This window comes from Apis dorsata, unplaced genomic scaffold, assembly GCF_000469605.1.
Source record: "Apis dorsata unplaced genomic scaffold, Apis dorsata 1.3 scaffold_376, whole genome shotgun sequence".
In the NCBI taxonomy this organism is placed as follows: domain Eukaryota; kingdom Metazoa; phylum Arthropoda; class Insecta; order Hymenoptera; family Apidae; genus Apis; species Apis dorsata.
The window spans coordinates 352,464-367,327 of NW_006263639.1; the positions used below are offsets into that span (position 1 = coordinate 352,464).

General features: G+C 21.8%; 4 protein-coding genes across 13 annotated transcripts in view; 3 read left to right on the top strand and 1 right to left on the bottom strand.

Moving 5' to 3' along the window:
- Positions 1-619, top strand: part of LOC102680856 (putative mediator of RNA polymerase II transcription subunit 26) — a 12,465-nt gene extending 11,846 nt beyond the window's left edge. For 4 of the 7 annotated variants that reach the window (XM_031512015.1, XM_031512014.1, XM_031512020.1 and 1 more), the window contains exon 11: positions 96-619. In XM_031512015.1, the coding sequence (XP_031367875.1) occupies positions 96-184 (89 nt within the window). In that variant the 3' untranslated portion in view covers positions 185-619. The remainder of the gene's footprint in view (positions 1-95) is intronic. The other 3 variants (XM_031512021.1, XM_031512018.1, XM_031512019.1) reach the window with 3 other exon arrangements.
- Positions 620-5,474: 4,855 nt separating this feature from the next.
- On the top strand, positions 5,475-7,282 carry LOC102680397 (RNA-binding protein pno1). Its single transcript, XM_006618812.2, has 3 exons — positions 5,475-5,688; positions 5,834-5,923; positions 6,016-7,282. The coding sequence occupies exons 1-3, from the start codon at positions 5,587-5,589 to the stop codon at positions 6,541-6,543; spliced, it is 720 nt and encodes a 239-aa protein (XP_006618875.1). The 5' UTR covers positions 5,475-5,586; the 3' UTR covers positions 6,544-7,282.
- LOC102680262 (EARP-interacting protein homolog) lies at positions 6,592-8,489 on the bottom strand. Its single transcript, XM_006618811.2, has 6 exons — positions 8,313-8,489; positions 7,845-8,070; positions 7,547-7,767; positions 7,302-7,483; positions 6,925-7,221; positions 6,592-6,849 (listed from the first exon to the last, which is right to left on the bottom strand). Exons 1-6 carry the CDS (start codon positions 8,352-8,354, stop codon positions 6,687-6,689), a joined length of 1,131 nt encoding a protein of 376 aa, XP_006618874.1. The 5' UTR covers positions 8,355-8,489; the 3' UTR covers positions 6,592-6,686.
- A 418-nt stretch (positions 8,490-8,907) lies between these two features.
- The window catches only part of LOC102679702, a 47,686-nt gene continuing 41,729 nt past the window's right edge, over positions 8,908-14,864 (top strand). For 2 of the 4 annotated variants that reach the window (XM_031511984.1, XM_006618805.2), the window contains exon 1: positions 8,910-9,227. The gene's annotated coding sequence lies outside the window, so the exon portion shown is untranslated. Of the gene's footprint in view, positions 9,228-14,864 lie in introns of all 4 variants that reach the window. The other 2 variants (XM_006618806.2, XM_006618807.2) reach the window with 2 other exon arrangements.

Sequence of the window (14,864 nt, forward strand, 5' to 3'; positions counted from 1 at the left end):
ATTTATGTTAAGTATTTAATGCATTATTACTTACATTATTATTATTATCTTTTATGTATATAAATTATACATTTCACATACCATTTTAATTAAAGACACCTCGTACAGCGGGAACATTGTTTTAGTAACAGCTGAAGCAACGGAGCAAGCAAAACGGAGGCGAATATCCCGAGAAAACAAATGACCTTCGGGAAGTGACCTTGACAGTGATTAGCTACCGTCGCTCGTCAAGGCCTATCCGACTAATTGTGTATCTATTACAAATGGTTATGTGATCGCCGTGTGGCTGGACCCCACCTGGTGAAACTGCATGCGTCAATACCGCACAATGCTGCTGTGTATATATATATATGTGTGTGTATGTGTATGTATAATATGTATATATATATACATATATATATATATATACATATATATATACATATACATATATATGTATATATCAGGAGTATCGTATTTGTGGAGTGCTGGATGGTATTTAAATTTTTTGTTGCAATAGAATATATGCTGAATTTCATTAAGATAAATTTTATATTTCATAATATTATGCAAATATTTGAAATAAATTTATAGGCATTAGGATACTATTGTTACGTTTTTAAATGTTTAAAGTGCTCATCATAAAAGTAAAAAATAAAAAATATTTTATTATTTTTTGTTACCGTCTAAGCGTTCTCAATTACACTTTACTCCTAAACAGCAAAGTTTAGTTACTCAGAATAATCTGCTCAATGCATTATATCTTAAGTAACTGAACTGATCCAAAACTGCCGACTGAATGTGCAACTTTCTTTTGCCAAGTTTGTATAATTCTGTATTTAATTAATAGAAAAAAATTTTTATTTAATAATTTTGTAAAATATTATGTTATATCTTCAATATAAACAAAATTTTATTAATTGAATATCTAATATTATTTTATTAATAGATAGATTATTGATCAAAATTAAAAACGATAAAAAATAATGAAGAACTAAATTAATAAATAAATAATTAATAAATACCTTTTACATTTAAATTTTTTTTTTTTTAAATATCATTAAATATTATATATACAGATTAATAATGGTAAAAGAAAGTCGAAATTTTTAATGCATTAAAATGAAATCTGACTGTACTGCCATAAATAATGTACATTTCTCAAGGATAAATTTCATTGATTGGTGGGGCTTGAGTCGCTGCTCTTTGACAACTTTGCTGATAGACTTTGTTTAAAAATATTTGATTCATATTTTATATTAATTTTGATTTGTCACTATAAATTTTTTTACTATACAAATACTTATATACAAAATTCTTTATTACAGTAATGTTTTTGGTAACATTTTATAATTTAGAATATTTATTTAAATTTATATTTATATCATAAAATTTCTAAAATATAAAATTCTATATTCATATAGAATAATCATATTTTTTTATAAATGTATTCAATCAAAATTATCTTTATTATGAAAAATTTCTGTTATTATTATAACAAATATTTATATTATATATTAAAAAATCCTACTTTTTGTCATTTCAATGAACATAGTCTTTCAGCAAAAAGTTGTCTTGGGTCACAATATTGCAAAAGGCAAAAGTATAGAATTATTAAGAAGGATTTATTTTATTTATAAAAACATAAACAAAACGTTGGGATAAATCATGCATAAATATATAAATATAATAAGAATAATTATAATAGAAAAACGAATAATACAATGTTAATTTGATAGGTAATATATAAATGAATATATTTTGTAAATAACTTCTTGTAAAGATACATCTTCATTGTATATAGAAACTGTTTAAATTTTTATTAAATTAGTAATAATTCAAATTGTGCAACATTGTCATACTATTAATTATTTTTTGTGATTGTGCACTAACGACACTAGAAGCACTCTTTTGGCATCACTTAAAATATATAAAAATGTGTACGCATACGTATATATTATATTATGTATGTATATATGTGATGTATATGAACTATTGTATATGAACAATTGTTTTTGTGAACAGATAATCTAGTTTTATATTGTATAAATGTAAATTATACAGTTGAGAGTTGGAGTTTTTAAATGAACCTGTGATAGCCATCACAGCATTTTTTTATGTTGAGAATCTGCATTTAAAATGTCACAGTAATGTGTATGCAATTGTTCCATAATTCTGTGTACGTTCCGTTATTTGTCTTAAGTAAATAAGCATCTGCAGGTTAGATTTCAGAAATGAAGAAAATATTATATTATGGTTATTTTTCCTTCATATTAAAATTGTATTGTTTAATAAGTGAATAAATTCTAATTTAAATTAGAATCACATATTTAAAATTTTTAAAATAAACTTCCTCTAACTATTTCTTCATTTTTATATTAATTTATAAAAATTAATATATAATTTTTAAATTTCATAAAGAATAAAATTGAATAAAATTTAATATTTTCTTCATATTCTTTATAGAAGCTTTGATGGCTATCAAATAGTATCTTTTAAAAAAATATTGTCATATGAACGTTGAGTATTGAGTTCAATAATATTTTGAATAGGAAAAATTTTAACAAATTTCATCCCTTGAATGAAATCATTTTGAATAATTTCGTTAAATTTTCTTCTATTTTTAATATTAAGTTAAATTATTTAGTTAGAACATTGCTTGTTTAACAAAATTTATTTCAATAGATCTTGACTCGTATATTGTAAATAGTAGCATGCTTATTTTACATGGTGGGAATTTATGCTGTATATAAAACATATAAAGAAATGAATATTCAAATTGTGCGTTTAATTTGATTCAGCCCTATATTGTAATAGAATTACATATAATATAAAGTACAGTAATTTAATAATACAATTTAAGAATCAGCAGGAAAGAAATAAATTGTAATTGCGATGTACAATATTTTATCTTTAAAATAGAAAAGTAAGTTAGGGATTATTATGTTATAATTTTATTATTGAATATCACATTTATATGATTATAAAGGAAGTAAGCTTTCTTGCGTGTAAATATAGATATTTTAAAAATAAGTAAATATTTTGCATGTTTACATAATTAAGGAGCTTCTAAAGTTTGTCTGCCATATAATTGCATATGTAGTATGTATGTATTATAATACAAATAATACTAATACACCAAAGATCACAAGTTGATTGTAATATGTAACAATTGTTGATATTCAACACATTTTTAAAAGATGGTGTATTTGTAACGCTCAATAAATAATTGGTGTTTATAGTGTGCTTCATAAACACATAATGTATCATTATTTTCATGCAGACTATAATGATTATACCAATTAAAATGTTCAATTTTATGCTCATGTGTATGTATGTATAATGAATGCATTACAAGCTCCTTAATTTTGTTTGCAGTGCCACTAATATTCTATCATAAATATGAATATGCGTTTTAAAATCACCAGCTCCTAGGTGAAACTTGATGACTCTAAAACTTGCTGTATACAAAACATTTGTATTTTTAGTATTTGATTAATTTAGTATTTGATATAAATAGCAGTAAAAGTAAATGATTGATAATAATTCAAGTGGATATATAAATATAAATATATACATAAATAAAAAATTAGATACAATATTATATTTGTAGAAAATGATAGCACGTGAGAAGAAAATCGCGCTATGATTATGAGAAAAATATTACAATTATATTATTACCTATTATTACACAAAGTGGATACACAATATAGTAATTTGCTAATTGTACCTTTTAATAATTATTGTAGACACATTGACGAAGGTTTTTTTCTTGTTATTAATTATTACCATAAACTTAAAGGATAATGAAAAATGTGTTATAAAAAGATGCAATTGCTTATTTTGTATCATACCCAGTTTCATGAATTACTTTGATATTTCACATATATATATTTGTCAAATCAAAGTGATTTTGTGGTCATTTATAATAGAAAAATACATTCTGTAGTTATATCAATTTTTCTAGTTATAATTTAACAATAATTATTTTGTGATAAAAAACAAATAATATTTTGCAAACATATGCAAATATTTTCTTTCAGGATAATAAATACAAAAAAATTTAAATTAATATTTTTTTATATATTTTTAAAATTATAATAATTTTTATGTTTATTTCATCAATTTTATATTTAACATATTAAAACGTTTTGATACAATATAATTTTTTCAAAAACATTTTTTATTTAATGTTTTAGAATATAAAAATAATTGAAACATGATAATATGAAACAGATTTTTATTTTTTGTAAATTGTAAATAATGTTAAATATTTATCAATTATTTCTACTTATAAATTACTCAAAGTTTATGAATGATATATAATTTCAATTTTGTTTATTAAAATCTTTATAAATATATTTATTTTAAAACAAAATATGTTTTGTGAAAGTATGATATAAATATATTTAACAATTTCACAAGATTTTATTTCATATATAAAGATGATTATGAATGAAATAAATTATTTTCAAAAAAATACAATTATTAAAATATTATAAGATTAATAAATAATATTTGTTTACAATAAAAATATAATAAAAATATTTAAAACAAATTCATTTATCAAATTAAAAAATCAATTTTTTAAAAATAGTTTATAAATAAATCAATAAATAAATCAATAAAAATATCTACATTTTTGGATAGTAAGTATAAAAAAATTTGTTCTTTATATTTTATGTAATCTGATATTTCAAATTAATTATTTATATATTTGTATATTTTTTTATACGTATAATTTGCTTAAAAATTTTTTTACAAATATCAATAACATTAACATATTGTTTTTTATATATTATTTTATAAGATTATTAATAAGTATTAAAGCTTTATATTTTTAGATACAATACGGATAATAAATTTATTATTATATTCGTAAATGCAAAACAATATATGAATATAAAAATATAAAAATTCAAAATAATTTAAAATACAAATATTATAATTTTTGTCTGCAACTAAAAATACTAAAATATAAATAATTTATAATTTTTATAATATAACAATTTACATATCTTAAATGTTTATTCTAAATATATATTTTGATTAATATAAAATATCTTTTACTTAAATATAAATATATTATTGCAAAGAAAAATGATGTATATAAATATATACTAGGAATAGCCAAACTTTGGCGTAATAGAAGCCAAATATTATTTATTAAAAATTAAGAATCGTATTCTTTATAGAAATAATATTATAAACATGTGCTTATATATATGTTTATATGTGTATATATATTTTTATGAGATATAATAGAGATAATAATAGTTTTATTATATAAATTTATTAATTTATTTTTTTTTATATTTAAATACTAATTTTTTATATTTAAATATTAAATATAATATAATATATATATAATAAAATAATAATAAAATATACATATATATAATATTTGAATTACAGCACAAACTTGAAAACTGCACGTGGCTTATAATTTGTCACTGCTCATGCTTACGTTTTATTATATATACGTATCTAACTATAAATATATATCAATATAAAGAGCATAACGGTATAAACGGGATAGTATTCAGTGTTATACAATTAATTATACAATTTATATTTTGTAAATAAATAAAATTTATATTCTTAAAAATGAGTATAGATAAAGAAGAAAAGAATAATTCAGGAACGAATGAATTTATTAAATCTAAAGAAAGAAAAAAGCGACATGCAAATGAAAATCATAATATGGAAGTAAGTAAAAAGGTTATGTTAAATTTTTAAAATATTAGTTTATTTGAATAATATTTGATTTGACTTTTAAATTAAATAACTACGTTTCTTTTTTCTAAATTTTTTAATTTTTTAATATTATTATTATTATTTTTCTTTTTTTTAGATTGAAGTAATTAATGGTATAGAAGGAAAAACAAATTCGTATATAACCTCAAAAAGAGCTAAAACTGTACAAGGCAATGAACAAAGGAAGGTAAAAAATTTAATTCGATTCATATTTGAACTTTATTGATGTTATATATGTTAAATATTTTTATTAAAATAATAAAACTAAAATAATTTCAGATATCTGTACCTGCTCATAGATATACTCCTTTAAAAGAAAATTGGATGAAAATATTCACACCCATCGTTGAACATTTGCAATTACAAATTAGGTTTAATTTGAAAACTCGAAATATAGAATTACGAACAGCTCCAGAAACTCCTGATATTGCTAATCTGCAGAAAGGAGCAGATTTTATAAAAGCATTTATTTATGGTTTTGAAGTAGAAGATGCCTTAGCTTTGTTACGTTTAGATGATTTATTTGTAGAATCATTTGAAATTCAAGATGTAAAACCTCTAAAGGGTGACCATCTTTCTAGAGCAATTGGAAGATTGGCTGGAAAGAGTGGAAGAACAAAATTTACAATAGAAAATGTAACAAAGACTAGAATTGTACTGGCAGATAGTAAAATTCATATACTCGGTTCTTTTCAAAACATACAGTTAGCAAGAAGAGCTATATGTAATTTAATTTTGGGTAGTCCTCCATCAAAAGTTTATGGACAATTAAGGAATATAGCAAGTAAAATTTCAGAACGATTATAAAATAAACACAAGTCAAATTGATTTATATATTTATAAAAACTTTTTCAGTTTTTAAAGAAATTAAACAATTTAAATAAAATTTAATGTAAATCCCTTATATATATATAATTATCTTTCATTTGACTTCATAAATTAGTCTTCATTTAAAGAAGTATTTGATATTTATATTTCCTTGGGACTTTATTAAGAACTAATCTACCATCATAACTAAGTGATGCAAATGTCCAAGGATCTGCAGATGACCATTCAACTGCATAAACACTATCTTCATGTTCTTCATATCTACCAACAACTCCATCTTCAAGTCTAAAAATGATATAATTTAATTTTCTATAATATAATAATTTGATTTATAATATCATTTTAATTATTAATTATTACTTGTTCTTCTTGCAATTATAATCATTTTGTGTACAATCATCTTCAGGGGATACTATATGTCCAAAAGATTCTGAAGATATTGAAGCAATACTACATAATATTACTCTTGAATCACTACTTGAAGATAAAACTAATTGATCATGAAAACGATTAATTCGAATACTCCACACCCAATGTGAATGTTCCATACAAGACAATACTGGTTCAGAAGGTGATCGAATATCCCAAAATTTCATGTAACCATCATCTCCACATGTAGATAAAATATATTGACGATTCACATTAAAATCTAAATCTCTGAATGTAATATTAATTACTTATTATTTTATAATTAAATATAAAATCAATACAAAATAAATTAAAATTTTACTTTATACCTAATTATTTGAGAATGCGCAGATAAAATTGTCCAAGAAGCTTCAGCAGGATTTCTGAAATCCCATCCACGAACATTATTTTCATTCAATGTAACAAACTGATTACAACCATTATGAGGATTCCATTTTCCATTTGTAAAACGAGGCTGACCTTTACTAGCTAAAGTACCAGAAGTACTAACCTAAATAAAGTAATATAACAAAAAATATACTTGTTAATAAATAATTTTGAAATCTATTTTTACCTGAGGACCATTATTAGCTAAATCCCATAATATAAACTTATTATCCACAACTGAAACAGCTTTTGTTGAATCCATTGGATGATAAGCAATAGTTTTAAGATCTGTACCATATGGTGTGGTATCAATTTCTGCTAAGTTTTTGAGATTTTCAATATTATTTGTATATTCTTTTAATTCTGGCAGCTTCCAAAGTGCTCCTTTCATTTGACAAGAACCATTATCTGAATAAAAACATTTGTTTTATTAAATATAATTAACATTTATTATTTTGATTAAAAAAAAACAATTTCATAATTACCATTTAAAGTATTATAACAAGTAATAAATACATTGGGATCAGTAGGAGAAGCTTGTAAAGACCAAATTTCTCCAATAGAATGATGAAATACTTGAGTCTTTAAGCCACCTGTTTCTTCATTAAGTTCTACTAAATGAACTTGATTGTTATTAAATTTCAATGATTGTGTTCCAATTAAAAATCTAACAATATCTGTTTCTGCTGTTTGAGCTGATAATGCTCTTGTCTATAAAAGAAAATTATTATGAATGGTTAATTAATAATTAAAATATATTAATTTCAAATGTTAATTTCATCACATTTTAAATTTAAAATTTTATAAATTTATATAAGAATGAATAATAAGATTTATATTCCGTATAATATATATTAAATTATTATTTACAAAAGTTTATGATTGAGAAGAATATATTGTAAAGTAATAATAATTAAAATATTTTATATAAATATTTAAATTGTATTGCATACTTGAAATTCAAGGCCATATATTACAGGACTATCATTTTCCATTTTTTAATATAGTTTCTAAGTATTCTACAATAAATTGAAAAAAAATTTTTATTTACAAAGCATTTAGAATCAAAACATATGATCTATATCAATACAACTTGAATAGTGACAATAAAGATATGCAACAAAACATTAATGTATTGCTTATTTAAAAGGAATAATAACTAGAGGGCACTAAAAATAATTAAGAAAATAGTTATCATATTATTGTAATATATTATTCGTATAATATTTTATAAAATAAAACATATTAAATTATTATTATATATTATTATTATATTAAAATATAAACTGTTGAGAATGTCTTTCTATAATTAAAAAAAAATTATGACCAAATATTAATAAATAAATATTAAATTTTTATATTAAAATTGAATTATTTGTTTGAATATATATGAAAATTTATTAAATTCAATAAATTTATTAAATCGCGTAAAGCAAAGAAAAAAATAAACCAATCAATGTTGTTTTACCTTTAAAGTAAAGAATTGCTAGAACATCTATATATTTTCGTTATCCCTGACGTATCCCCACCACTTAACAGCTCCCTACGTTGCTTTGCGTCGGCCGACGAGTAACCAGCCGTGGGGTCACCAGATAAATTATGTCAAACGGAGTGGTGTTACGAACGTGAAACGATTATCGGGATTCGCTGTGCTCGCATACAAAAGTTGCAAAGTGCGCGCTCATATACAATTTAAGTGTGGTGCCGATATAATTTATAGACTGATCATCTCACAGATTTTCTTTAAATAAGTGTTAATTTTGAATGATCGTGTATAAACGTGTACATTCATTATTGTCGTTTTGTACAAATGTACGTATCTGTATTTATTTCTTTGAAAAAATCATGCTGACCCGGCAACATCAACTGTAAGTAATTGTTTCATTAAATTTTTTTTAAATTAAAACTTTCAAATTTCAATGTCTATTTCAAGTTTATTATAAAACAATCTACAATTATTGTTATAAAACAACTATGTAGATATGTATTTTTTTTACTTTAACTAAAAACATTTATGTCATATAACCAAATTTGACAAAAATAAAATTAAAAAATAAAAATATTTTGGTAAAGTACATATTATTTGTATAATATTTTTTAAAAATATATAAAATATTTTTTAAATATCTAGTACATAGTTTAATATTTTTGCTATTCTTTTCTTTTCTTTTAATTTGAAATTTATTAGTTTTAAAATCATTTTTATTAATTTTTTGTATCATTTTATTTTTATTAATATATATATTTTATTATTAATATAATATATAGATATTTCTTAATAAGTATTATTAAATTTATTATTATTTAATTTATTATTATAAAATTTATCTTTTATGAAAATTGTTTTGAATTATCAAAGTAGAATTAAGAAATTGACAAATATCTATATTTATTTTAAAAGAACTTATTTTATACTTAATTTAAAAGAACATTGAAAAATATTTTAATATCTAAACAGATGTAAATTAAACGAAATTTGACATAAAATAAAAATAAAAGTAAAAATTATTGTATTTTTATTGTATTTATTTTTATAAATTTATAATCATTATATATGTTAATTATATAATATTGCATATAAACAAATTAATTACAGGAATTTTCAGTTTTCTATTACGAATTTTTATTTATATTATTAGATTAAAAAATATTTAGTTATTTACATTTTTATTTTCAGTAGATTACCTTTGAATATAAATTTTCTTCTATTATAGAAATGTTGAAAAATTTTTAAAAATCTTTTCTACCAATTTTCGAATTTTTTATATGTTTTATATCAACAAAAATAAAAATTATTAAGTTAAAAAATTTAAGACAAATTAAAATAACAAAACAGGAAATTGTAATTTTTTTTAAATAAATAATCGTTTATTGAATCTGATCAATTTTATATACATATATTTAAATATTGCTCAATATTTTAATTTAAAATAATGTTATAGTATTGTATAATAGTAATCGTTACATATATATATATATATATAATAGTATTGCTATATTATAATGGTAGCATAATAATTTAATATACTATTTAAATTTTGCTATTGATATGTTTCGATATATATTATAATGAATAATTATATTTATATATTGTCATTACTATATTTTTTTGAAATTTTTAATATAGAAAATTTTAAAAATATATTATCAAAAAATATATTCTCTATTAAAATAAGTATAAAATTACTAATACCAGTATGTTAAATTTCTATCAATCATTTAAATGATAAAATTATCAGAAAATTATATATTTTTTCGTTTATTGTATTTCTTGATTTTAATGATAATGTAACGACTAAACATTTTTTGCTTAAATCTTCTAACTATTGTTTCATCGCTTTATCCTATTTTAAATTTAAATTTAGCAACTAATCGAAAATATTGAATATTTGATCACGATCAGTTATGTGATTGCTAATGCGTGTATTCATTGAAGAAGTTTTTACATCTTTGAAATCGATCATTATCTTGCGCGTATACGATTAGATGAAAAAAAAGAGAGAAAGGAGAAGGAAAAAGAAGAAAAAGAAAAAGAAAAAGAAGATGAAAAAGAAGAGGAGCAATGGCACCGTCACGCGTTACGTCGTTTGGCCTTTCAGTGCGTAAAAACGAACCGTTCGGTTGGTTCGCCGGCTGCCACCGTCAGTTTTCTCTCGTTCGAGAGCGTCCGCAAGCCGTTTCAACTCGGCCTCTCGGGTTAATTGATCAGCCGGGATGTTTTCGTCCTCTTGGTCGACCTCGTTGCTGCGGCATCGGTCAGCTTGCTGCCGATGTCGACATGGCAGTCTGCTTCCACGTGAGATCGATCACTCGAGACGTACCGGCGACCATACGCTATATGCTTGTATGAAAATGTATATCACTTGTTCAACAGATGATATTCTGTAGTCTGCGCGCGAATAAATAGCTGTTTCTTATTATGAAAAAAATATTTATTTCTCCATTTTTTCACTTTATTTTGACCTTTATTTTATTTTTCATTATGACCAAATGACGATTCATTCTCAAATGAATTGTTACTGTGATATTTTTTAATGATAATCTTCAAAGACTATCGAGAATGTTTAAGAGTCCTCGAAAATATCCTTTAAAATAAACAATTTTGAAATTTAAACTAATTTAAAAATCTATCAATTTTATAGGTATAAATGATATAAGATATTAATGCAATTATCGAAGCGTTCAAATGGATTGAATAATTAAATTGAAATTTGATTTTTCTTATTTTCTTATTTTCTGCAATATAGTATGAATTTAAATATGGATAGCAATATTTATTTATTTTAATAATTTTTTAGAATCCTTACTAAATAAGCTTTAAATTAAAAAATAAAAAAAAATAGATATCAAACTTTTTAATAATTTTCTCATTTCAATTTCAAATGAATAATTAGATTTATTAGATTTAGTTACACAAATTTTAAATTTTAGATTTATAGATATATATTTTTAGATTTTAGATTTTTAACAATTATCGGTAAAAATCTTTTTAATAAGAAAATATTTATCGTTTCTTCTTAATTAATATTAATATTAATATTGGATTATAATCTATCTAAGAGATTGATTCTAAAAGAATATAATTTTCAAATTAAACAATTACTTTAATTCTGAATTCATTTATACATATATCCATAGAAAAATCTAATGATCATTTGTGAATTGCCAGACAGATGAACTTTAATGAATAATGCGTCAAGTCTTTATTTTTCCGCGCGGTAAAACCAAGGATAGGGTGAAACAACGGCTCACCGTACACCTCAAGTTTCGTTTTAATCAATACTGTCGCGTGGTCGCGTGCAGAAAATTCTTTGGCTTATCGCGATCCGTGCGAACCAGTAAAACGGTAAAGTGCAGTTAACGCGGCAGAAAGTGCATTTACTTTCGAGCTAAGCATATGAACCATCCATGTCCGTCTTTATCTCTCTTTATTTCGTTTAGATGATTAGTTACGGACGTGCCTGATAAAAAATGATTTTTTTTTTACTGATTAAACTATGTTATCTCTCTTTTTTCGTTTATCTTTCGGAAGGTATGATAACCGAATGATATAACGTTGTACTATGCATTACGTATACGTAGCATTCGACTGCCATTTCCATCTTCTTGTTTTTTATCTTTTTCCTTTTTTTTTTTAAATTTTTTCTTCTATGTAACTTCAAATCAATGAAAATATCTTATTTATTTATTTGTGATTAAGTTGAGATAGGAATAATGGGATAAATGAAATGATTTATTTTGTTCGATAATACGAGAAATATAGATATTCATATATTATATATATTATATATTCATATATAAGAAAAAAGATAAAAACTATGTAAAAGTATAAATAAGTATAGTATATAAGTATATAAGTAGTATATAAATAAAGTATAGTATATAATAGGGTAAGAACTTGTGAACGGAGTATAATAGATTTATGATAAAAGGATTTATTTATTTTATTACATACGTTGTTATTATCGCATCATTGAAATTAATATTGTATAAATACTATATTGATGAATTTATTGATGAGTAATGTAATTGTTGATGCATGATAGATGAATATTTGATGATTTTGAAAAAAAGACATGTAAATTGAAAATAAGATATTTTATAGTTGATAGATATTAATTTTGATGATTATGATGTTTGTATATCGTATAATAATAGTGATGATAAAATAATAGATCAATGAGGTAAAGTTATCTAATATTGATCATATAATAGAAATTATAAATGATCAATAATAGATTTAAACGCAACAATGATAAATAAATATAAATTTTCATAATAATAAAAAAAAATTTTCATCATGATAATAATTAGAGAATTATTAATTTTGAATTGATATTGAAATTGAAATTGAATTCCTAAATATCAAAATATCGATCTTTTTCGTGAAAGCTCAATATTTTCTTTTGATTGTTCAGATTATATAATTTTGAATTGTATAATTTTAATGATGAAATTAAAAATAACAATAAATGAATAATTTTGAATCTTTATTGTTCATGAAAATAATAATATTGTAATAGTGAAATATAAAAATTATAACGAATCTAAGTTAAAAATAACAAAAATGTAAAAAAGAAAGGAAAATCCAAAAGTTAATTAACTAATCTCAATAGAAAAAAAAAATAAGAAAAAAAATTGAAATTTTCATTAATGTCGATGAAAAGATGATTTAACATTCGAATTTTTGTTTCAATAATAAAGAAAGATTATTTAACCCCATATATTTATATATATATTTATATATATCCGCTGCTCAAAGCTGGAAGGGAAGACAAGGAAGGCCGTGACATTTTCCGTGCTTGTTTTCCTGTCCAGCCTTTTATAACCTACACGAGCGCTTCGAGAAGAGGAGATACGGTTAGGTAAACTAGTATAAATCGAGACAGTATTTTAACAGCGCGAAGTGTTTAAAAAAACTAAAATGAGATTTCACTCTCTTTCCTGAACCAGTTGTCTTGACCATCATGATATTTTATAATGGTTTTTATAGATTTTCATATTAAAAAACAATTATAATATATATTATATTATTTATATCTTAAATTAGTTTAAGTTGTAATAATAATTTAATTTTAAAAAAATTTTGATAAATTTGTTTAAATTGTCAAATTTTATTATTTTCATATAAATTTAATTAGAAAAGCATACGTACATACATAAAAAAGAAATTATTCGTATTTGATAAGAAAGAAATAAATAATAATATAAAATTTGTGAGGATGAAACTAATCAAGTTCACGTGTTCATTATATTATATATTTACTATATGTATATTATGTAAAATAGAGTGAAAAGTGATCATATTAATTGTCTTTTATGAAAATAATACGAAGAATTATTTATATCAAAAAACAAGTATTAATTTAAAAATTTTTTAGAATTGTATATCTATTTTACATCAATTTTATAAAATAATTCTTGTATATTGTTTTTTTTTTATTTTTATGATTTAGATCATCTTGTTTACTACATTTAAATAAATGCTTTTTCGTATTTTGTTTCCTTATGTGCAATATATTTTACACTTTGATTTAAAAATCTATGTTCCACTTTCCAATTTATCTAAACTTTCGATCGTTATGTTAAATTTCTTATTTTCTTTTTATTTTTAGATATCTTGGTTATTAATAATAATAACATTTTATCTTTTTTATAAAATGAATTTAATATTTTTCTTTTGCAATTGTATTGTATAAAATTTTATTACTTTTTTTTATTATTAATACTTATTTATTTTTATTTTTAATTATTAATACTAGCTTTGTGAAGTTATAAATTAGAAATTGAATTTTTTTGATTTTTCGCTATTGAATGGATCAATTTTCACTAAATTTCGTACTTTTTTAATCTTATAAAGGAAAAAATAAATATAATTTTTTTTCTCAATCGCAATGAATTATTTAATAATTTACACAATTTTACACAAAAATTGCACAAAATTTTTGTTTCCTATTTAACAATATCTATACGATTTCGTAAATTTCCGTCCATATATCTACAAA

Coding starts and splice junctions, on each gene's coding strand:
- LOC102680397 (XM_006618812.2), top strand. CDS start 5,587: ATGAGTATAGATAAAGAAGAAAAGAATAATTCAGGAACGAATGAATTT. Junction 5,689..5,833: donor ATGAAAATCATAATATGGAA/GTAAGTAAAAAG, acceptor TCTTTTTTTTAG/ATTGAAGTAATTAATGGTAT. Junction 5,924..6,015: donor AAGGCAATGAACAAAGGAAG/GTAAAAAATTTA, acceptor AAATAATTTCAG/ATATCTGTACCTGCTCATAG.
- LOC102680262 (XM_006618811.2), bottom strand. CDS start 8,354: ATGGAAAATGATAGTCCTGTAATATATGGCCTTGAATTTCAA. Junction 7,768..7,844: donor TTGTTATAATACTTTAAATG/GTAATTATGAAA, acceptor GTTTTTATTCAG/ATAATGGTTCTTGTCAAATG. Junction 7,484..7,546: donor TAGCTAATAATGGTCCTCAG/GTAAAAATAGAT, acceptor TACTTTATTTAG/GTTAGTACTTCTGGTACTTT.